Below are 24760 nucleotides of genomic sequence, written 5' to 3'. Positions count from 1 at the left end.
TCAGGCAGGGTTCACAGGTTAGGAAAAAATAGACTCCATGGAGGCCACTGATTGGCCATCAGTGGTGGCAAGTGTAGGGGTGGAATGTCACACTTCTGTCTGCCCAGCGAACCAGAGCTTGGCACTGGAATCTGGAGCCAGTGACAGGGGAGTCTATTTTTTAAACCCTGCTGGCCAAATGAAAACGGGTTCCTGGTCCATGAAAACACGAGCATGGGGTAGATGGTCATAAAAGCTGCAGATTTTCACTGCGGATTTCAATATTTTTTAATACGTAGGGTTAATACATAGGGTTAAATCTGTCATGGAAAATATCTGCCACAACTGGACTTGCTTCTGACTGTAGATACTGTGGGGGGCATGATCATAACGTGGAGATAAAGGCCATTACTTCATCTGATGGGAGTACCCCTTCTATGCAGGACCTTTGAAGCCATGTAAATCTATGGTGCCAGAGTTGTGGCCATAAGACCTCTTCAGGGTGAAGGACCTGGCACAGAAGTGGACTGGTCTCCTAGGGGACATAGCTGAGGGCTTCAGCCGCTCCTCTCTGATGACCGAGCTTAGGAAGGGGCCGCTCTTCCGGTGCTGGGAGGAGACAGAAGGTAGGACCAAGCATTGTGAAGACGGCTGCTGCCATCTGCTTCTCTCCGCCGGACATGGGTCTCCTGCGCTCCAAGCTCCCCTGGCTCCTCACCCTGCTGCTGGTGCTGCTGGGCGCCCAGGCCACCAGGAACCGGGGCCATGACAAGCAGAACAACTCCTTCCGCAAGGCGGCCACCGGCTTCTACCAGACCATGAGCGGCACGTTCGGCGAGGAGAACGTGAGAGCCGTGCAGAAGGTGGGACGTGGTGGGGGGCATGTTTCTACCGAGCACACTCTGCCTATGGCACCTTCACAGGGCTGGCCACCGCACATACACTGTCATGGGGGGAGGGGACGTGCGGTAGTGGCAGCTAGAAACTGCTAGTCTGCACATGCACCAGTGTGAGTGCCACCCTCTACTGCTTGGCTGTGAGCTTCAGTGCCGGATTAAAGGGACACTAAACCCAGAATCCAAACCAAAAAGGCCCAAAAGTGAGGATGGGATTTATTTAAAGGGGTTTTCCCATGTCTGACATCTCTAGGGTATGTCTGATAGGTGCGAGTCCCACCTCTGGGGCCTGCACCTATACTTAAAATGGAGCCTGCAAAGTGCTGGGGTACACACTGCGCATGCGTGGCCACCCGCCATTCATTCCTATGTCTGAAAATAGCCAAGTGTTTTTGTCAGTCCCATTGACATAAATGGGAAGTGCACGGCCACCGCTCCATTTACTTCAATGGGGCTGACGGAAAGAGCCGGCTATTTTTGGCGCTTCTATAAGAATGAATGGAGGGTGGTCAAGCATGCGCGGTGCCATGCCCCCTCCTGGCACTTTCTGGGCTCTAAGATGGGAATACCCCTGCATCATGCACACAGCCGTGTCTGTACTTCTGACAAAATACAGATAACTTGCATGTACATTCCATATTTTTCTTAGTTCCGCCAATGCGGACCAGAATAAGACATCTTCTAGAATTTGCAGAACAGCCACACAGATGTGCAAACAATAGAGATGTGGCAAGGACCCACAGAGGTGAATGGGTCAGTGCGCTGTCTGCTAGAAATGTAGATATCACGCCGATGAAAGTTAGTGGTGTGCATGAGGCCTTAAAGGGGTAGTGTGGCATAATGTTGATGACATCATCAGTAGCAAATCGTCAGGCGTCCGACTCCCGACGCCGCAGTCGATCAGCTGTTTAAAGGAGTGACGGGGCTCATGCAGGTACTGCTTCCCCCTCAGAGTTTACCTGGATGTGGCGGCCGCACTGTGGAATTACAACGGATTCCCCCCCCATTCAGGTGAAGTACAGGTCAGCACAGGAGTAGTGGGGGCTTTATATTTAAACTTTTACACAACTTTATTTAAAAGTGTTCTAAATGCTGTAAAAATAATTTTTAAACATGCTTCATTAAAGGTGTTTTCCGAGACTTTACAACTGATATCCTCTGGATAGGTCGCCATTATCTGATGGGTGGGACGGACCTGCGCCAAACTAATTGAGAAGGCATTGGCGCTTCTGTATGTGCCGCGGCCTTCTCACAACTTTCCCTAGGACATGTGATGTCACTTTCATAGATCAACAGTTAGGGCTGTTTCACACAAGCGGATGCCGTGCGTGGCATCCGCTCCGTGAAAGAGTGCCAAGACCCGATGCAGACTGCAGAGGCACGGAGCAGTAACATGACTGATAATGCTCCGTGCCTCTCTGTGACCTCTTTACTACAAAATCGCATAGGTTTTCTTTTCTGGGATTTTAATATTGATGATCTATCCTCGGCACCCCGCCGATCAGCTGGTTGAAAAGAAGGCTTCACTCCATGTGAGCGCAGCCTTCCCTTCATTGCTTACTTGCTGACATCGCAGCGGTGAGCCGGTGTAATTATACCTAAGCCGTCCCAGTCACTTCTTTCTATGGGATGGCTCCTTCCTTTTGAAGTGTATAGGAACGAGCCGTACATTGAAGTGAATGGGACAGCTTGTAATTACACCCGCTCACCGCTGCGATGTTGATGGCGAGCAAGTAAACAATGAAGGAAAGGCTGCGCTCACATGGAGCGTGACCTTCTTTTCAACTAGCTGATCATCAGGGATGTCTGATATTGATGACCTATTCTGAGGATAGGTAATCAATAATAAAATCCCGGAAAACCGCTTTAAAAAGTCTCGGAAAACCCCTTCAATATATTTCACTGTTGTACTAAAGAAATAGGCACCCAAAGACCTGGGTGTCTGTGGAGCTTTAGGTTCAGTATACTCGTACACCACTGACGTGTCAGCGCGGTACTGGTGTACGGATTCCTCTGTGGGGCTGCTGCAAACACTGTACAGGCAGGGGCACGCATCGCTGCTCCTGCCTGTGCCCCCCCCCCCCTCTGCTTGGCTAAATCCTGGCACTGAGGGGGCAAAGGCAGGAGCAGGGATGCATGCCCCTGGCTGTACAGCGCTTGCAGCAGCCTCTCGTGGTCAGTACACAGCTGACATGCCAGCGGTGTAAGACTATACTCTAGTCCAGGCATCCTCAACCTGCGGCCCTCCAGCTGTTGCAAAACTAGAACTCCCAGCATTCCCGAACAGCCTACATCAGGGCATTGTGGGAGTGGTACTTTTACAACAGCTGGAGGGCCGCAGATTGAGCATGCCTGCTCTATACTATTTCTATGGGTACCCAGGGGACGTCTATTTATTTAGTAACATTGTAAATCTAGTATTTAAAGCTGAGTGTATGTATGTATGTCCGCTAAAGTAATCCGCACCGTCGCATTTACAATCACGAAATTTGCCACACAGGTACATCAGGTGTCCCGGAAGGTTTTAGACCAGGTCTCAGCTCTCTAGTGCGTACCGGTCCTGAGATATTCCCAAAAAATGCAAATATGGCACATCACATGACCTACATTAGCCAATAGAAGCCTGCAGGCCTTTCTCTTCATATCCCAACTGCCTTACACATGGTCACATGTCCCTTATCAGCCAATAGAAGCTCGCAGGTCCTTAGTCTCCACATACACACAGTTTTACACCAGGTTTCCATAACAACCCAGCCATTTTTCTTCACTGCTGCAGGTCAGCTTTAGGCCTCATGCACACAACCGTATGTATTTTGCGGTCTGCAAAAAATATGGATGACGTCCGTGTGCATTCCGTATTTTGCGGAACGGAAAATCTGTCCCCTAATAGAACAGTACTATCCTTGTCCGTAATGTGTACAATAATAGGACATGTTCTATTTTTTTGCGGAATGGAAATACGGAAACGGAATGCAAACGGAGTAGCGTTTTTTTTTTGTTTTGTTTTTTTTTTGGCATTTTGCAGACCCATTGAAATGAAAAAAAATGGAATGGACACAGAAAGAAAATATGTTCGTATGCATGAGGCATTAAAGGGGCAGGGCGCTGTTAATGACACTGTTAAGGGAGCGGTGTGCTGTGGAGGTCACAGTTCCGGGGGCAGGTAGGGTGACCATTCAGGCCACCCTCAAAAGAAGGAGTTAAAAACTCCGCCCCCAGGTCCCGATAAGCCACGCCCCCGATTCAGTTAGGCCAGGCCTCTCCCACTCAACAGCCAACAGGGATTGAAAAAATAAAGGTAAAAATCAACTTCTGTCAGCTGCAGGGGTGAGAGTGACTTTCTCCCTGCAGCTCACGCTCAGATAGCACAGTGCAGTGCTGCTGTCTGAGAGTGAGCTGTTCAAAAAGACATCCTTGCGTGAGATATTCCCCCAAAAAATGCATTAGGCAACAGAAACCTGGTCACATGACCCTTATCAGCCAATAGAAGCTTGCAGGCCCTTAGTCTCCACATAAACACAGTTTTACACCAGTTTTCCATAACAACCCAGCCATATTTCTTCACTGCTGTAGGTCAGCTTTAAAGGGGCAGGGCCCTGTGGATGACACTGTTAAGGGGGTGGGGTGGTGTGGAGGTCACTAATAAGGGAGTGGGGTGGTGTGGAGGTCACTAATAAGGGGGTGGGGTGGTGTGGAGGTCACTAATAAGGGGGTGGGGTGGTGTGGAGGTCACTAATAAGGGAAGGGGGTGGGGTGGTGTGGAGGTCACTAATAAGGGAAGGGGGTGGGGTGGTGTGGAGGTCACTAATAAGGGAAGGGGGTGGGGTGGTGTGGAGGTCACTAATAAGGGAAGGGGGTGGGGTGGTGTGGAGGTCACTAATAAGGGAAGGGGGTGGGGTGGTGTGGAGGTCACTAATAAGGGAAGGGGGTGGGGTGGTGTGGAGGTCACTAATAAGGGAAGGGGGTGGGGTGGTGTGGAGGTCACTAATAAGGGAAGGGGGTGGGGTGGTGTGGAGGTCACTAATAAGGGAAGGGGGTGGGGTGGTGTGGAGGTCACTAATAAGGGAAGGGGGTGGGGTGGTGTGGAGGTCACTAATAAGGGAAGGGGGTGGGGTGGTGTGGAGGTCACTGTTATAGTGGATACTGTCGATATCTTTTAACAACACACGCACACAAACATTAAATGAAATATACCCATGCAAAGCCGGGTCCTTCTGTTAGTACATTAATAAAGTACATTATAAAAGTTATTCTTAAAACATTTTGGATATTTTTAAATTTGCCTAAAATTTTAGTTAGGCCCCTTTCAGACGAGCGAGTGTCTTGGTGCAGACTCGCAGCGAGCCGCACGGCCCGTCCTCCCAGCACTGCTGGGGTCACATAGCATTATATTGATTTATGATGGTATGTAACCCTTACAGTTCTGGAATGTATTGGATAACACTGGCATAATGCTGCCAGTGTTGTCCAGTACATTCCAGACCTCTAAGGGTTACATACCATCATAAATCAATATAATGCTATGTGACAGACAGTGCTGGGAGGACAGGACCGGAGCTGCGTCAGCATCGTGACACTCGCTTGTCTGAAAGGGGCCTAAGGCTACATGCACTTTTTTTAACTGCCATCAAACGTCTGTTTTAAGACCAATGGTAGTCTGTGGGGTTATTAACACAGCAGTTTTTTTGACTGTCAGTGAAAAACGGACGTAAAAAAATAGTACATGTTCTACCTTGCCCGTTTTTCACTGACAGACTGCCCCATACAATTGAATGGGTCCATTTTTAATGTCCGTTTCTCAGAAAGGCATCAGTGAAAAAAATGTCTGTTAAAAATGTCAGTTTTTTTTTCACTGTCGTGTGCATGCAGCCTTACTCTTTAAACAGTGCACTCATCACATTAGAACAGGGGTGCACAACCTTTTTTTTGTTGGGGGGGGGGGGCAACATTGTCAGGCTGAACTAATCCTGAAAATAAAACATAAACGGGTATTACCAACTGAAATACTGTATTTACGGCATAGAACGTGCAGTATATTCCATAAATGTTTGGTTACACTGCGAGGACTCCCATATAGCGGGAGAATACATGAAAATGACATGTGAGCAGCCACAAGATGTAGACATACATGTCTGTTACTAGATCGTTGGGGGCCGCACAAAATAGTATTGCAGTTCATGTGTGGCCTCCGGACCGCAGGTTGTGCACCCCTGCATTATAAAAAAAAATTCATAATGGAATGCCCCTTTAAGAAGGACCCTCTTCCTGTTAGCTCCAAGGAGCAAAAACTACCCGGATGACCAGTTTCATAAGGCTCTATGGCGCTGTAAGTTCTGCTCACTAGCCCGTGGTCTGGACACAATTGGTGCCTGTAGTAAACAAGGCTGTATTATGGCTGTGTGAATGCAGCCTAATAGTTCTCTATGGAGACAGCATGCATGGTTTATTTTTTGGGCAATGACTGTGACCAAAGTGGTGTGAACTTTTTCCCATTTTGTGGGTCTCAATATGTATAAACGGATGTCTCCCCCTCCCCGAGCAACAGCATCCCAAGATCAGACCTAATTTTAGCAGGATGTGTTAAAATTTAAAAACTAGTTACTGTTTAACCCCTTTAACGAGAACTTGTCCCCTCCCCTGTTTTTGTAACTACTTTGATTCCCCGTGTAATAATTCTGGAGCATCTATTCTTATGAGTCTGTTCTGCCATTCCTTTATTATTCCTGCTAGAAGTGCATGAATGAATTGCCAAAAGTCTGCAATAAAGGTGCAGCTGGGTGTTACTGGTTGGGTGGGTGTCCCAGCATAGTCTGAAACTATCCAATCAGTGCTGCTGGTGTCAGACTGTACAGGGAACCCCCCTCCCCCAACTGTTAACACTCTCCTGGACCCTCACTGCAAGCTGCTACCAATTCATTCATATCGTCTAGCAGGAATAATAAAGGATTGGCACAACACAGTCATAAGAATAGATGCTTCATTATTACACAGGGAATGCAAGTGGTTAATAAAACAGACATGTCAAGAGAGTGTACAGGTCTTCTTTAAAAATGATACTGGTTAGTAGGAAACTGGACTAATTGTGGTTTCTTCAGACCTGATTTATTTGGAGTTCCCAGTTTTTGAAGGAGGGTGGTTTACCATAATGAAGCAGAAGTCTATTTTTCTGCATCTATAAACCAGCTTACTATATGCTCATTTCCTGTGAATTGTGGGTTATTTGTAAGAGTCTTGTGTCATGTTCTCACCCAACTGAAACGGCTTGAAGAAGACTTACCACGTCCTTCCACAATTTAAGTGGTCACCATATCTGTACAGCCGGCATGTTTTCCCACCTGTTCACCCTCATCCAGTCCATTAGTCTCAGGGCCCCATGTTAGGGAATTGTCCGTGTCTACGGTGACGTTTCATTGACTCTGGACGTTGGAGGCCGCCTATCTGACAACTCATTGGTGCAATTAAAAAAAAAAAAGTGCCAGAATCAGAGACTGCTGTAAAGGTGTGCAGTGCAGCCATTGTGTAAGGATGTGATAAGTCTTCTTTAAAGGGGTTGTCTCATCATGGACAATGGGGGCATATCGCTAGGATATGCCCCCATTGTCTTATAGGCGCGGGTCCCAGCCACCACCTTGCCGAGCTCCGTTCTCGGCTATTTTAGAAAATGAACGGACGGCAGCTGCGCATGCGCAGTGCGTCCTCCATTTTCGGGGATCCAATCTCTATACAGGTGCAGCTCCTTTTAACCCCTTCCTGCACCACAACATATGGGCTCATTCACACAACCATATGATTGCCATGCCCGTGCTGCAGACAGCTATTTGCAGTCTGCAATGCATCGGCCATGTGAACTCCGTGCTGCGGTGCGGACCCATTGACTTAAATGGGTCCGCGATACGCAAAATATGACAAAAGATAGGACATGTCCTATATTTTGCAGTGCGGAGGCACGGGCCTGAAAGCCCACAGAAGGGCTTCTGCGTATTTTCGTGGGCTTCCAACGTGTCCTATCTTTTGCGGATCGTGGACCCATTCAAGTCAATGGGTCCCCATTCACAGCACAGAGTTCATATGGCCGGTGCCTGTGTATTGTAGCACCACTGCCATACAGTCTTGTGTATGGACCCTAACTGTGCTTCCTGCTGAGGTCTAACTTCCTTTTTTTTTTTATCTGTCTACAGTACTGCAAACTTTTTACCCCATATACCATGTCGGCACTTTTCTTCCCTTTTTCTCAGCATCACTCCACCCTGGCAGAATGTTTGCATGCAGAACTTCCTCCTGGGTTTTTTCCATCTAAACCCAGCCTGCTTTGCTCTGTAATGTTTCTCAGGGCTTGCTCCTCCTAGTTAGGCCTCTTTCACACTACAGTATGTTCCATTCAGTGTTTTGCGTTCCGTTTTTCACGGATCCGTTGTTCCGTTTTTTGCTTCCGTTGTGGTTCCGTTTCCGTTCCGTTGTTCCGTTCCGTTTTTCCGTATGGCAAATGCAGTATACAGTAATTTCATATTAAAAATTGGGCTGGGCATAACATTTTCAATTGATGGTTCCGCAAAAAACGGAACGGATACGGAAGACATACGGATGCATTTCCGTATGTGTTCCGTTTTTTTTGCGGCCCCATTGACTTGAATGGAGCCACGGACTGTGATTCTCGGCCAAATATAGGACATGTTCTATCTTTTCAACGGAACGGAAAAACGGAAATACGGAAACGGAATGCATACGGAACACATTCCGTTTTTTTGCGGAACCATTGAAATGAATGGTTCCGTATACGGACCGTATACGGAACGCAAAAAACGGACCGTATACGGAACGCAAAAAACTGTAGTGTGAAAGAGGCCTTAATATGGAGACGGGAGATGTAGGGTGGCTTGACTACTGCAGAGGAAAGTGTGGCAGGTTGGGCATGCGCTCAGAAACATGCTGGGTTTGGCTAAAAAAAACTGCAGGAAGCTGATGAAAACCGGAAGTTCTGCATGTAAACATACTGTCAGAAAGTGTTTGTACTCTAGGCCTGTGATGGCTAACCTCCGGCACTCCAGCTGTGGTAAAACTGCGACTCTCAAGATGTATGTGAATATATATCTATAGATGGAAAAATACTTTTTTATTATTTGCAGGTGACCGGTGGGATCCTCGGAGTAGTTTGGATATAGGCCTGATTTTAGAGTTCTTAAAATCTGTATTTGATAAGGGTCTTAGAACCATTACCTTTTAAAAGTTCAGGTTTCGGCTCTTAGCGCCTTTCTAGGTATCAAAGTGCCTGAGATGCCCCTAGTTAGTAGATTCTTAAAGGGTACAAGCAGGTTACGTCTTTCTTTTTTTGTTAATGTTCTCCCTTGGGATCTAAACTTGGTCCTGTCGACTCTCATGTCCTTTCCCTTTAAACCTCTTTCAGATATATCCCTAAAAATGTTGACTCTAAAAACCACCTTTCTTATTTCTATAACCACGGCCAGGAGGGTGTGGGAGATCCAGGCCTTCTCCTGTAAACAGCCATACCTCACTGTTCTGGATGATTGGGTGATTGTTAGGCACTCCATTGCTTTTCTGCCAAAAGTTTTTTCAAAGTTTCACTGCCAGCAGGAAATGATATTACCTTCCTTTTGTGCGTCAATGAGTGTCTTCTAGCATACCTTAGGGCCACAGATTCTTTTAAGAAGTCTGACCATCTCTTCGTCCAATTTCAGGGAATAATTAAGGGACTTGGAGCTTCTATAGCCCATTGGATAAAAATGACAATCGTCCTTTGTTATGAAGAAAAGAGTCTCTCCTCCCTTAGGCCCCTTTCACACGGGCGAGTATTCCGCGCAGATGCGATGCGTGAGTTGAACGCATTGCACCCGCACTGAATAGCGACCCATTCATTTCTATGGGGCTGTGCGTTGCGTGAAAATCGCAGCATGCTCTATTTTGTGCGTTTTTCACGTAACGCAGGCCCCATAGAAATGAATGGGGTTGCGTGAAAATCGCAAGCAAGTGTGGATGCGGTCATTATTATTTTCCCTTATAACATGGTTATAAGGGAAAATAATAGCATTCTGAATACAGAATGCATAGTAAAATAGCGCTGGAGGGGTTAAACTAAAAATTATTTAACTCACCTTAATCCACTTGCTCGCATAGCCGGCATCTCCTTCTGTCTTGATCTTGGCTGTCTGCAGCAACAGGACCTTTGGTGACGTCACTCCGGTCATCACATGATCCAACACATGATCCATCACCATGGTAAAAGATCATGTGATGACCGGAGTGATGTCACCAAAGGTCCTGTTGCTGCAGACAGCCAAGAGCAAGACAGAAGAAGATGCCGGCTACGCGAGCAAGTGGATTAAGGGGAGTTAAATAATTTTAAAAAAAATTTTTTAACCCCTCCATCGCTATTTTACTATGCATTCTGTATTCAGGAAAATAGGATGCAATTTCAGAATTTCATTTTTTGGGGCAGATTTTCCATTTTAATATTTTTTTTTTTCTTCCCCACTAACAAAGCAAGGGTTAACAGTCAAACAAAACTCAATATTCATTGCCCTGATTCTTTAGTTTACAGAAATACCCCATATGTGGTCGTAAACTGCTGTACAGGCACGCGGCAGGGCGCAGAAGGAAAGGAACGCCATATGGTTTTTGGAAGGCAGATTTCACTGGTATAATTTTAAGCTGCCATGTCGCATTTAAAGACCCCTGATGCACCCCTAGAGTTGAAACTCCAAAAAAAGATCCCATTTTTGAAACTACGGGATATGGTGGCAGTTTTGTTGGTACTATTTTAGGTACATATGTTTTTTGGTTGCTCTATGTTACACTTTTTGTGAGGCAAGGTAACAAAATAGCTGTTTTGGCACAGTTTTTTTTTATTTTTTGTTATTTACAATGTTCATCTGACAGGTTAAATCGTGTGCTATTTTTATAGAGCAGGTTGTTACGGACGCGACAATACCAAATATGACTATAAAAATTATTTTTTTCAGTGTCTCCATATTCTAAAAGCCATATTTTATTTTTTTTTTTTTGCGACTGTCTTATTTAAGGTCTAATTTTTTTCGGTATGAGATGATGGTTTGATTGGTACTATTTTAGGGTGCGTATGACTTTTTGATCGCTTGGTATTACACTTTTTGTAATGTAAGGTGACAAAAAATTGCTATTTTATCTTTTTATGGTGTTCATCTGAGGGGTTAGGTCATGTGATATTTTTATAGAGCAGGTTGTTACGGACGCGGTGATGCCTAATATGTGTACTTTTTTTATTTAAAGGGAACCTGTCACCTGGATTTGGGGTATAGAGCTGAGGACATGGGCTGCTAGATGGCCCCTAGCACATCCGCAATACCCAGTCCCCATAGCTCTGTGTGCTTTTATTGTGTAAAAAAAACGATTTAATACATATGCAAATTAACCTGAGATGAGTCCTGTCCCTGACTCATCTCATGTACAGGACTCATCTCAGGTTAATTTGCATATGTATCAAATCGGTTTGTTTACACAATAAAGCACACAGAGCTATGGGGACTGGGTATTGCGGATGTGCTAGATGCCATCTAGCAACCCATGTCCTCAGCTCTATACACAAAATCCCGGTGACAGGTTCCCTTTAAGTTTTACACTATAACAGAATTTTTTAATAAAAAAAATTTATGTTTTTGTGTCTCAATTTTTTTTTTTTTTTTAGGAGATTTGTCTTAGGTAGGGTATCATTTTTGCAGGATGAGATGACAGTTTGGCACTATTTTGGGGTGCATATGACTCTTTGATTGCTTGCTATTACACTTTTTATGATGTACTGTGTCAAAAATTGCTTTTTTGACACAGTTTTTATTTTGTTTTCATTTTTTACGGTGTTCACCTGAGGGCTTAGGTCATGTGGTATTTTTATAGAGCAGGTTGTTACGGACAAGGCAATACCTAATATGTCTACTTTTATTTTTATTTTTACATTTAACAGAATAAAAGCATTTTTGAAACAAAAATCATGTTTTAGTCTGAGCCATAGATTTATTTTTTGGGGCGATTCTTAGGTAGGGGCTCAATTTTTGTGGGATGTGGTGACGGTTAGATTAGTACTATTTTGGTGGGCATACGCCTTTTTGATCGCTTGCTGTTGCACTTTTAGTAATGTAAGGTAACAAAAAAGTTTTTTTTAGCACAGTTTTTATTTTAGTTTTTTCATGACCGTGTTCATCTGAGGGGTTATGTCATGTGATATTTATATAGAGCCGGTCGATACAGACGCGGCGATACTTAATGTCTACTTTTTTCTTTTTCTTTTTTTTTTTACTTTATTTTGGACGCTTTTTTTTTTTTTTTTTTTCTTAAAGCGAACCTTTCACCTGCATTTCACTTAATAAACTATCAAAAGTACCTTATAACTGAATTACAGGATCGCGCTTGAGTCCGCGCGATAGACGGGATCGCGCTGCTACTGAGGCTGACGGCGCATGCGCCGCCTGTACAAGCGCGGTCCCGGCGACTGACCCAGGGTGTCAATTAGACTGCATAGAGGCGGGGTTAGGGCAGGGGAGTTACAGCCTGGAGTGAGGGAAGGGCTACCCCCTTGACTTCTATCGTGACTTGTGGAGCTGGAGAAGAGTACTTTATAAGGCGATTTTTTTTTTCATGCACATACATGGCAGAAAAGCGGGACAAGACTGTATGATAACACAATGAGGATGATCTGTAAGGTACTTTTGATAGTTTATTAAGTGAAATGCAGGTGAAAGGTTCGCTTTAAAACATAAAAAAAAAAAAAAAATATATATATATATATATATATATATGTTTCACTTTTTTTTTACTTTTCATATTTGTCCCACTGTGGAACTTCACCTTTTTAGGGTTTGATCTCTGTTTCAATTCAGTACAATACATTCTGTATTGTACTGAATTGAACTGTTAAAGGGGTTCTGCAGTTTGTTTAAAGTGATGATCTATTCTCTGGATAGATCATCAGCATCTGATCGGCAGGGGTCCGACACCCGGGACCCCCGCTGATCAGCTGTTTGAGAAGGCAGCGGCGCTCCAGCAGAGCAGCATCCTTCTCACTGTTTACCGCTGGCCCAGTGACGTCACGACTAGTATCAACTTGTATGGGTGTGGCTAAGCTCCGTTCACTTGAATGGAGCTTAGCCGTGCCCAGGCAAGTTGATACTAGTCGTGACTTCACTGGGCCAGCGGTAAACAGTGAGAAGGATGCTGCTCTGCTGGAGCGCCGCTGCCTTCTCAAACAGCTGATCAGCGGGGGTTCCAGGTGTCGGACCCCCGCCGATCAGATGCTGATGATCTATCCAGAGAATAGATCATCACTTTAAACAAACTGCAGAACCCCTTTAATGTCCCCACGTAATAATTATTCCCCCTTTGTGTCCACATTGTGCCCCCCTTCACAGTAGTATGCCCACGTTGTGCCCTCCTTCACAGTAGTTATGCCTCTTCACAGTTGCTGTGCCCACATGTGCCCCCTTTACAGTTGCTATGCCCTGATATGTGCCACCACTGTGCAGATCCAGCCACTGTTTCTGTATTCACTGCTCCCTGGTCTTCTTCCAACACCACGCTGCACTGTGACCTGACATCGCGCAGGGTCAGGTCACAGTGCACATAGGCGTGCCTTATGTCCTGATGCTATGCACAGTAAGTACATAGTGCAGCGCGCTGCCTGGAAGAAGACCAGGGAGCGGTGAGTGGCTCTACATTCACTGCTCCCCGTGCCTCCTGCATACTACTGACCACTTCCATAATGAAATCGATCATTAGTATTCACTTCATAATTCGCCTCTCTGCACAAACCCTAATCATGCAGAAGATCATTGTAATTTTTGTAGTCACACTGTCGCTTCATATTTAAGTTCTGTTGCTTCTTGACAGTTTGTCATCTAAATTCTTTGTTTTTTTGTTAGTTCTTTTCACGGCTGACTGAGAGGTTTGTGTATGGAGTAGACGTGTTGGTGGACACTCTGTGGAGAATATGGACAGACCTCCTGGATGTACTTGGGATTGATGGTGAGTAGGTTATTTACAGCCTGCCTTCTTACAAGCACCGATAACATATTCTAGATAAGGCTGCTTAGTGAGGTAACACATATTTCAATGTGACGTTTGGCAGAGATTTATCAAAACCGGTGAAAAGGAAAATCAGGTTCCACCTTTCATTTTCCAGAGGAGCTGAATAATTAAAAGTGGAATCTGATTGGTTGCTATGGGCAACTAAGCGAGTTTTCCTTTCCACCAGATTTTAAAAATCTCTGAATTTAAAAAACACTTGCTCTAATGCTCAGAGGACAAGATCTCCCATTGTATACCACCAACGAATGTGCACTGAGGCTAACAACTGCAAATGAGAACTGTTCCATATATTATACACTTCCTGACGGCCCCTTTGTTACCAATACTCATGGAAATAGTGGTGCTGGAGAGACTTTACACTGACTTTACACTGGCCAGCTGCTTGGACAGCAAATTGGATTAGCGAAACTTGTTTAATAGGGTTCTTTTTACATGGGCAGATAAATTGCCAGTGAACAGTGCTGGTCGATGGTATATTAAGTTGATTGTCACTTGTTTAAAGGGGTACGCCGGGAATTAAGAAAGAGAAAATACTTAAATATTACTTTATTATAAATACATTCCCAAATGGCTTTTATTCGTTTTATTAGGTGAAATGAAATGGCCGCTGTCCTGTTAGTACACACAAAACCTGTCTTAATCACACAGGAGGACAAGTTACTTCACAACACTGAGCCAAAGAGCAGCCTCATCCTCCTCTCTGCTCTACTTGTCAGAGATTATGATCCCGAATACAGATAAGATCTTTAGCTTAATCCTGTTGAAGTTCATGAGGAGGAAAAAGACAATGCAGCAGCACCCTGCAAATCAGATAAAGTACAATAATGCCAAAAATTATAGTGCTAATGCTACACTTATTTATAAAGTGAGATGCTTGGCCAATGCATTTTGTACAAAACCATCTGAGCCAGTCTGCCGTACGTCAGGGCGATCTCTGTTAGACAGGTCCTAACACTAAATGCTACCTGTTATGCGCCATAATGGCCGCCATAAAATTCAGGGAGTGTTGGATCCACATGCATACTGGATCCACTCTGCTTTTTACCATTTTTGGTGCCATAATGGCTTCCATTACAAGGGATGCAGGTACCAACATGCATGCCGAGCCCACTCTATACAGCTTTATACTGAGACTAATTAAAATCAACCTATGGGGCAGACAGGCTAATGAGGAGTGCACGACTCGCTGGAGTTCCACATCTCCAGCATTGTAAATCTGCATCCCTTGTAATGGAGGCCATTATGACACCAAAAATGGTAAAAAGCAGAGTGGATCCAGCATGCATGTGGATCCAACACTCCCTGAACTTTATGGCAGCAATTATGGCGCATAACAGGTAGTATTTAGTGTTAGGATCCGTCTAACAGATCGCCTTGACGTTCAGCAGACGGGCTCAGATGGTTTTGTACAAAATGCATTGGCCAAGCATCTCGCTTTATAAATAAGTGTAGCATTAGCACTTGTCATGGTCTTACCTTCTCACTGTTCTCCTTCGTTTGACATGTGCTGGCGGCCATCTTGGTTTCTGGGTTTCTTGTAGCCTCCCACCCTGCGGCTCCTCCTTCCCACTGGGAGGAGCTGGATGCCTAGCTTATATATATAGAAGGTCTGTGGCTTCAGTTCCTTGCTTGGTCCTCCTGTGTGCACATGCTTCAAAGACTGCTGCTGCTTCTGGTTCCTGATCCTGGCCTCGTCTGACTACCCCGTTGGTTCCCGATCCTGGTTTCGTCTGACTACCCCGTTGGTTCCTGATCCTGGCTACGTCTGACTACCCTCCTGGTTCCTGACCTCCGTCTACGCAAGACCCTGCTTCAGTTTAGCCATCCGTTTGGACTTTAGCTACGGCTTGATTTTCAATAAAGCCTTCTTATTCCACCTATCTCTGTTGTACGTCTGGTTCATGGTTCCATGACATTAGGACCAAGCCATGAATTCTGACGGTACAGGGCCATCCTCGCTACCTACGCTGGTTGCCAGACTTGATCAGCAGGATCACCTGTTGGGTCGGTTCGCTTTGGCGTTACAAACCCTGCTTGAACGCACGGCTCATTTAGCTTCCGTTGCCGATGGGTCGGTTGTCGCTCCTGGGCCCGCTCCTACTGCCGCTCCGGTTGTTGCGCCAGAGTCTACCCCGACACCTGTTGCTGCACCTGCGGTGTTTCGGGGTATGACCGGTTCTGCCCCCCTTCCACAGCGCTTTGGGGGAGAGCCAACTCAGTGCCGAGGTTTCCTTAACCAGGTGGCCATTTATTTCGAGTTGCTGCCACATGCCTTTCCTACTGAGAGATCAAAGGTGGGCTTCTTGATCTCGCTGCTCTCGGACAAGGCCTTGGCCTGGGCCAGCCCTTTATGGGAGAACAACAATCCGGTGGTTGCCGAGTTTTCCGGTTTTGTTGCTTCTCTTCGGAAGGTATTCGATGTGCCGGCTCGTGCTGCCTCTGCTGCGAAGCTCCTTATGTCCATCAGACAGGGTTCACGATCCGTAGCTGAATACGCCATTGAGTTTCGTACCCTGGCAGCAGAGGTGGGCTGGAATAATGAGGCTCTGGTCGCTGCTTTCTCTCATGGTCTCTCGGATGCCTTGAAGGATGAGATTGCAGCCAAGGACCTACCAGTGGAGCTCGAGTCCCTTATTTCTTTCCTGATTTTGATTGACACCAGACTCAGGGAGAGACCTTCCTTTAAGGAGAGCCTGCGGAGGCCTTCTAACAGATTGGCGCCTACGTTTGCTGTCCCACCCGTGCCTCCCTCTCCTCCCACGCCTCCCTCTCCTCCCACGCCTCCTGGGGATGACTGGTCTGGGGGTCAACCCATGCAGCTGGGGGTTGCTCGCCTGTCCGAGGGGGAGAGGGTACTCCGGAGACACGAGGGCCGATGCATGTACTGTGGTCTCGGTGGGCATTTTCGGTTGGCATGCCCGAACCGTCCGGGAAACGCTCGCACCTGAGATCCTGTCGGGGGCAGATCTTGGGTGGAGTCTCCTCGTCCCCGGTTTCCCGTGTTGACAAACCACTGATTACTGTTGTCCTCTCCTGGGTCGGGGGCTCGGTGACGACCCAGGCGTTGGTGGACTCTGGTGCTGGTGGCTTGTTCATTGATAGTGTGTTCGCCGCCGCCAATTCCATTCCTCTGCAGCCTCGAGGTTCCCCACTGGCTCTTGAGGCGATAGACGGCAGACCCCTTCTGCCGGCACACGTGACTCAGGAGACCCTTCCAGTGGGGATGGCCATTGGTGCCGTTCACAGAGAGTCGGTCTGTCTCCAGGTTATTTCGTCTCCACACTACTCGGTGGTCTTGGGGTACCCCTGGCTCCAGAAGCATAATCCGACTTTCGATTGGAGATCGGCCGAGATCCTCTCGTGGTCACCGCAGTGTGGGGCTAGTTGCATCCATGGGCCTGTCAAGTTGCTGTGTACTTCCTCGGACTCTCTGTTGCCTCCTGAATACGAGGAGTACCGGGATGTATTCGATAAGGTGCGTGCGGTTGCCCTACCTCCGCACCGCCCATACGATTGTGCCATAGAGTTACAATCTGGTGCCGTTCCTCCTCGTGGCAAAGTCTATCCACTGTCGGTAGCGGAGAATGAGGCCATGGAGGAGTACGTGAGGGAGGCGCTTTCACGCGGACACATTCGCAAATCCTCGTCCCCGGCAGGGGCTGGATTTTTCTTTGTGAAAAAGAAGGGCGGTGAGTTGAGGCCTTGCATCGACTACAGGGGTCTCAATCGCATCACGATCAAGAACGCTTACCCGATACCCTTGATTTCCGAGCTGTTCGATCGCCTCAAAGGGGCCACGGTCTTTACCAAACTCGACCTGAGGGCGGCATATAACCTGGTAAGGATCAAGGCGGGCGATGAGTGGAAGACCGCGTTTAACACCAGGACCGGTCATTATGAATCCTTGGTTATGCCCTTTGGGTTGTGCAATGCGCCCGCAGTCTTCCAGGAATTCATCAACGATGTTTTCCGTGACCTGTTGCAGCAGTGTGTGGTGGTCTATTTGGATGACATCTTGGTATATTCTGCATCCATGGAGGCCCACATTCTGGATGTCAGACGAGTGTTGCAACGCTTACGAGAGAACAAGCTGTTCGGTAAGCTTGAGAAATGCGAATTTCACCGATCCCAGGTAACCTTCTTAGGTTACATCATTTCCGCTGAGGGGTTCTCCATGGATCCTGAGAAGGTTTCGGCTGTCTTACAGTGGCCCCAGCCCAGTGGGCTTCGTGCCCTGCAGCGCTTTTTGGGCTTCGCCAATTATTATCGGAAGTTCATCAGGGACTTTTCCATGCTAGCCAAGCCTCTCACGGATCTGACCAGGAAGGGCAGTAATCCTCAGGTCTGGCCGCTCGAGGCCATCCGAGCTTTTGAGGCTCTAAAGTCCGCCTTTGTGTCGGCTCCGATTCTGTCGCATCCCAACCCTGGGTTGCCTTTTGTCCTCGAGGTGGACGCGTCTGAGACGGGAGTAGGCGCCCTCCTGTCTCAGCGTAGAACACCAGAGGGTCCTCTGCTTCCTTGTGGGTTTTACTCCCGGAAACTGTCTTCCGCGGAGTGCAACTATCAGATTGGTGACAGGGAGTTATTGGCCATCGTGCAGGCCCTTAAAGAATGGAGGCACTTGCTCGAGGGCTCGGTGGTTCCGGTTCTCATCCTGACGGACCACAAGAATCTGACCTACCTCTCTGAGGCCAAGAGATTGACACCACGTCAGGCCAGATGGGCTCTGTTCTTGTCACGTTTTAATTACGTGGTCTCCTACCTACCCGGCTCCAAGAACATCAGAGCGGATGCCTTATCACGGCAGTACTCCGAGCTGTCCGGGGAGGAGTCGATTCCGACTACGGTCATACCCCCGAATCAGATCCTGGCTGCTATTCGCACCAGCCTGACCTCTCCTCTGGGTGAGCAGATTTTGGCGGCTCAATCTGGTGCTCCCTCTGGGAGACCCAACGGCAGATGTTTTGTGCCTGAGGAGTTGCGCACTCGGTTGTTGCGAACCTACCATAACTCCAAGGCCGCGGGGCACCCTGGAAAGAATCAGCTGTCCTGGGCGGTTTCACGTCTGTTCTGGTGGCCTTCTCTACGTTCCGACATCGCCGCATATGTAGCGGCATGCTCCGTTTGTGCCCAGAGTAAGTCCCCTCGGCACCTTCCGTTGGGCCTTTTGCAACCCATAGCCACCGGGGAGCGTCCATGGTCACACCTGGGGATGGATTTCATTGTGGACCTTCCTGCATCCCGAGGCCATACGGTCATTCTCATGATTGTGGATCGGTTTTCCAAAATGTGCCACTGTGTTCCTCTCAAGAAGTTACCCTCTGCACAAGAGTTGGCCTCGATTTTTGCCAGGGAGGTCTTCCGGTTGCACGGTTTGCCCAAGGAGATTGTGTCGGATCGGGGGAGTCAGTTTGTGTCCAGGTTCTGGCGCGCCTTTTGCTCCCAGTTGGGGATTCATCTCTCTTTCTCCTCGGCCTACCACCCTCAGTCCAATGGGGCCGCAGAACGATCCAATCAGGCCTTGGAGCAATTCCTTCGTTGCTATGTCTCCGATCACCAAGACAATTGGGTTGACCTCCTGCCTTGGGCTGAGTTTGCCAGGAACACGGCGGTGAACTCTTCCTCTGGGACGTCTCCCTTCATGGCCAATTATGGGTTCCAACCTGCCGTGTTACCGGAGGTATTCTCTCCCCAGGATACTCCGGCTGTGGAGGATCACCTTTCCGTCCTACGTACTTCTTGGGTACAGATCCAGAGGTCCCTTGAGGTCTCTGCGCAACGCCAGAGACTCCAGGCTAATCGCAGACGAGCGCCCGCTCCTTCCTACCAGGTCGGAGACCGTGTATGGTTGTCCACCCGCAACCTCAACCTTCGAGTGCCCACTCCCAAGCTGGCGCCTCGCTTTGTTGGTCCCTTCCGAGTGCTTCACAGGGTAAACCCGGTAGCCTATGCCCTTGCGCTTCCTCCTGGCATGCGGATCTCCAACGTGTTTCATGTCTCCCTGTTGAAGCCATTGGTGTGTAATCGTTTCACTTCCTCGGTTCCTCGGCCCCGTCCGGTCCAAGTGGGCAATCGTGAGGAATATGAGGTGAGCAATATCCTGGACTCACGCCTGGTCCGCGGTCGGTTGCAGTTTTTGGTCCATTGGCGTGGTTATGGTCCAGAGGAGCGTTCCTGGGTTCCCTCCACAGATGTCCATGCTCCTGCGTTGCTCCGAGCCTTCCACGCACGCTTCCCTCTGAAACCGTTCCTTACTCCGCGGAGGAGGGGCCCTTGAGGGGGAGGTACTGTCATGGTCTTACCTTCTCACTGTTCTCCTTCGTTTGACATGTGCTGGCGGCCATCTTGGTTTCTGGGTTTCTTGTAGCCTCCCACCCTGCGGCTCCTCCTTCCCACTGGGAGGAGCTGGATGCCTAGCTTATATATATAGAAGGTCTGTGGCTTCAGTTCCTTGCTTGGTCCTCCTGTGTGCACATGCTTCAAAGACTGCTGCTGCTTCTGGTTCCTGATCCTGGCCTCGTCTGACTACCCCGTTGGTTCCCGATCCTGGTTTCGTCTGACTACCCCGTTGGTTCCTGATCCTGGCTACGTCTGACTACCCTCCTGGTTCCTGACCTCCGTCTACGCAAGACCCTGCTTCAGTTTAGCCATCCGTTTGGACTTTAGCTACGGCTTGATTTTCAATAAAGCCTTCTTATTCCACCTATCTCTGTTGTACGTCTGGTTCATGGTTCCATGACAGCACTATCATTTTTGGTATTATTGTATTTTATCTGATTTTCAGGGTTCTGCTGCATTCTCTCTTTTTTTCCTCTAGGTCTTTGCCATGGCGGCGTGCACCTGCGCACTGGGAGGTGCTGACTAACCTCCTTTTTTTTTTTTTGCAGAAATTCATGAGGAGACATGAAGTACGGAGAGGACGGACAGGGCAAACTGTGGTAATGGAGACTGCATACAAGTGCTGCTGCTCATCAGCCACATCCACACCTCCTCTCTGTACTTCGTCTCCTTATGAACGCCATTCCTACAGAGATTCAGCTGAAGATAATATTGAACAGTGCTCAGGACTAGTGTTGAGCAAAGCGATCTTCGGATGATAGATCCAAAGTCGTTTCAGTCAAAACTTTGTTTGAGTTCTGTACAGAGATTCATCTCCCTACAGCATTCAAACGGCTGGGCTCCGGTGACAGAAATTCATTATCACCCAAGTCTCACAAGACTTTGGTGAATAACTTCGGAATTAAATAACAGTTTAAAACTTGGATCCTAAGTCGGCTTCTGTGCTGTTACGGAAGCAGACTTCGGATCCAAGTTTAAAAATTGTTTTGAAGTTTAAAAATCAATGGCAAAAGTTATTCACCAAAGTCCTGCAAGACTTGGGTGATTAACTAATTTCATCTCACCAGCGCCCATTCATTTGAAAACAAAGTTTTGAACTATTCAACTTCTGATCTTGGATTTGAAGCTCGATTCGCTCAACACTTTTCAGGATCATAATCTATGACAAGTAGATCAGAGCGGAGGCTGAGGCAGCTCTTTAGCTTAGCTCCATGTCCTGAAGTAACTTGTTCTCCTGTGAGATTAGGACAGGTATTGTGTGTACTAGTAGGACAGTGGCCATTTTATTGTTCCCCAGACTAAACGAGCCATTATAACTAATGAGAGGTATTTGGGAATATATTTATAATATAGTAATATTTAAGTATTTTCATTCTCTTGATCGAGGAGGTACAAATGATGTTTGTTTGTTTGTTTCTTGTTTTATGTGGAGAGGGGAGTGATTTTGAAATTTTTATTTTTAAAAACAAACTTTTTTTCACTTTTTTTTTTTTTATGTTCACATGAGATCATTAGATCATTTCTGCTATAAACTGCATTTATTTAAGAATGCAGCCCATGGGAGATTCAATATATTCTTATGGAGCACTGCCACCTGCAGGCCTTGATAAGAATATAACTAAGGCATGGTAGCCTCGAGCAGCCTGAAGGCTACCACTACCAATGAACTGCTTTCTGATCTCAGTACAGGGAAGCAGTTTGGGCCTCAGGAGTGCAGCGCTCCTGGGGAAAGCCTGCTCAGCTGCCGTGGTCATTAAATGCTAGGGCCCTATTCCAGGTTTCTGTGAGAGCAGAATCTAGCCTAAGTTGAAGAACTTCTGCAATAGACTGTGGGACAAAGTATAGTTTTTCCAACCATTTTTACTAAATGTTGTGCTGTAACTTAATCATCTCGTCATTTGAGATTATTATTATATTAGTCATCAATTTTGTTCAATTCATTTAAAAAATCTGTTTATTGACTTTTGTTTCTCGTGCTTTAAACTAATTTTATATATATATATTTTATATATTTTTTATATTTTTTTTTTCGTTCCAGCATCCAACCTCACTCACTACTTTAGTCCGACTTCAGTGGCCAGTAACCCCACTCGGGTCCTGATGCTGGTGTTGGCTGTTCTCCTGGCCTATTGGTTTGCCTCTCTTTTCCTGGGATTTTTCTTCTATGTTTTACATTTTATCTTTGGACGTTTTTTCTGGCTGGTCAGAGTGTGCCTCTTTGCACTCTCCTGCGTCTATATCCTCCAGAAGTATGAAGGAGAACCGGAACACGCCATGCTTCCTCTTTGTTTTGTTGTAGCCATCTACTTTATGACCGGGCCGGTTGGAGTTTACTGGAGGAGGAATAACAACAACCACCTGGAAGACAAGATCGATCACTTGGACAATCAGATCAGGCTATTAAATATCCGCCTTACGAGGGTCATAGAAAGTCTGGATAGAGCCAATGACCAGTAGTCCTCTTGTTGGGTAGATCACGCCAGCTCCCTCTAGCACATAAAGCACTCTTTATAGTATTTGATGTGTATCTCTAATGTCATTGGCTTGAGAAATTCTTTGTAGTAGAAAAACAGTAATGTAATGTTAATGCAATAGGCAAAAAAAAAGATTGCCAACGTAATGTTCAGGTTTTACAAAACATATATATATATTTTTTTTTGCCGTCTCCATACCCCGATTATCAGAGGTTTCAAATAGTTTTAAAACTGAAGATGATGTAGACTTTGCTAAAATTGTATTGGCGACCTCTCGGTGTCCTTTACATTTCTGTAGATACTTTTAGTAAAATACGGGTGATTTGCAATTCCTTAGCCAAATCGCTTCCCTTTAAACATTAGAGGATTCTGAATTCTGAGTGGCTTTTCAGTTTACATGCGTAGTAACTAATTTGGCTAATGCCAATATATTAGAAAAAATATATAAAAAAATAAATGGCCAGTTGTTCTGGCTGCTGGTGTCAGTTGATCATTGGAAAAGCAGGCAGGTAGCCTGCACAAGTAGAAACTGGCGCACAGTGGAGCAGATTTACTTCTCCTGTTCAAATACTATATATTGTGCCACGCTCCTTTCCCGCTAAAACTTGCTCCCTTGTCGCACAAGGTTAAAAAGTGTCAAAAATGCTTAAAAGGGGTATTTTGGCTACATCAAGGACTATCCCTTATCCACTGATGGGGAATAACTATTTGATCAATGCGGGGCTGATCAGTGGGATCCCTACCAAGAACAGGGGCCCTGTAACTCTGCAGAGACCACTGAAATGAATGGAGAGGCAGATTGAGCAAGTGCATTGTATGGGACTGCCAGAGATGGCAGAGTACAGGTGCCATAGAGACCAATGGAGCAGTAGTGTGCATGCTCCACCTGTCGCTCCATTCATTTTGGAGGGCCCCCTTTCTTGTCATCAGTGATATAAAGGATACCCTGATGTACATGGAACACCCCTTTTTTCACACAAATTGTGCCAGAATACTGGCACCTTTGACTAGTAAATCTCCTCCAATGACTTTTTAGTGTCCGTTTTCCCTTTCCTCATCCCCTAGCCCAGAGGAAAAAAGAGAAAAAAAAGTTACAGATCCAGATAGGCCCCCATCAATCAGATATTGATGACCTATCCTGAGGATAGGCCATCAATATCAAAATCTCAGAGAATACCTTTAATGCTGTGATGCACCAGGCCAGACACATTTGATTGGTTTCTTAAAGGGGTTTTCCGAGCCTGGAAATGCCCCTCACACTGATTCTAATTACCTGGCTCCCTGCCGCTGCCAATGGCAGGTGGTGACGTAGACGAGCCTCCCTAGCGTCACCCGCAATGCTAGAGAGGCTCATCTCCACCTGCCATTGGCATGCCCTCCTGACACCGGATGTTTTCATCCACGCAAGGGGAGAAGCAGTGGCGGGGAGCCAGGTAAGTAGAATTGGTGTGAGGGGCCCGGGCATATGGGTGGGGGGTATTTCCAGGCTCTGATAGCCCCCTTTAAGTGAAAGCCAAATTATTAAATGACCCCGAGATCATTTTTTTTTTTTTTTTTCTTCCTTGCAAAGATATAAGAAGAAAGTAGATGGAAAAATATCAGTTGGAAAAAGTGTTTACTTTATGTGTAACCTCCAGAGCAGCTCACTGCCTAAGGGCCAGTCACAGTTTTTTTTTTTTTGTTTTTTTTTGTGTGCTGATTTTAGAGCGTTTCTGCCTCAAAATTAACTTCAAATCAATCTCCCATTGATTTCAATGGTAACCAGCACTTGCTTCCTTTTTTACACTTGGAAAAAAGAAGCAGCATGCCCTATTTTAGGGCAGGATCAGCGCTGAATCATTGAAATAAATAGGAAGCAGGAAAAAAACAGCTCCATGAAAGTCCATGTGTTTTGTGTGCTTTTTTTTTGCAGATATGCTTCAGATCTGCTTCAAAAACCTCAAGCTGAAAATTCAGCTTTGGATTCTAGTGAACACTTTTTTTGCGCTGAAAAAGACACGTGTATTC

At 46.6% G+C, this 24760-nt stretch overlaps 1 protein-coding gene across 1 annotated transcript; it reads left to right on the top strand.

The window, feature by feature from the left end:
• Nucleotides 1-368: 368 nt before the first annotated feature.
• Nucleotides 369-24029, top strand: LOC122934576 (BRI3 binding protein). Its single transcript, XM_044290153.1, has 3 exons — nt 369-842; nt 13775-13877; nt 22318-24029. The coding sequence occupies exons 1-3, from the start codon at nt 660-662 to the stop codon at nt 22734-22736; spliced, it is 705 nt and encodes a 234-aa protein (XP_044146088.1). The 5' UTR covers nt 369-659; the 3' UTR covers nt 22737-24029.
• The last annotated feature ends 731 nt before the right edge of the window (nt 24030-24760 follow it).

The sequence above is a fragment of the Bufo gargarizans genome, chromosome 1 (assembly GCF_014858855.1).
Source record: "Bufo gargarizans isolate SCDJY-AF-19 chromosome 1, ASM1485885v1, whole genome shotgun sequence".
NCBI lineage: Eukaryota > Metazoa > Chordata > Amphibia > Anura > Bufonidae > Bufo > Bufo gargarizans.
This window is presented reverse-complemented; position numbering and strand designations above follow the sequence as displayed.

What these genes read in the sequence shown, in the direction of transcription:
- LOC122934576 (XM_044290153.1), top strand. Translation starts at nt 660, where the DNA reads ATGGGTCTCCTGCGCTCCAAGCTCCCCTGGCTCCTCACCCTGCTGCTG. An exon ending in ACGTGAGAGCCGTGCAGAAG is followed by an intron (nt 843 to 13,774) that starts GTGGGACGTGGT and finishes TTTTTTTGTTAG; the next exon opens with TTCTTTTCACGGCTGACTGA. An exon ending in GGATGTACTTGGGATTGATG is followed by an intron (nt 13,878 to 22,317) that starts GTGAGTAGGTTA and finishes TTTTCGTTCCAG; the next exon opens with CATCCAACCTCACTCACTAC.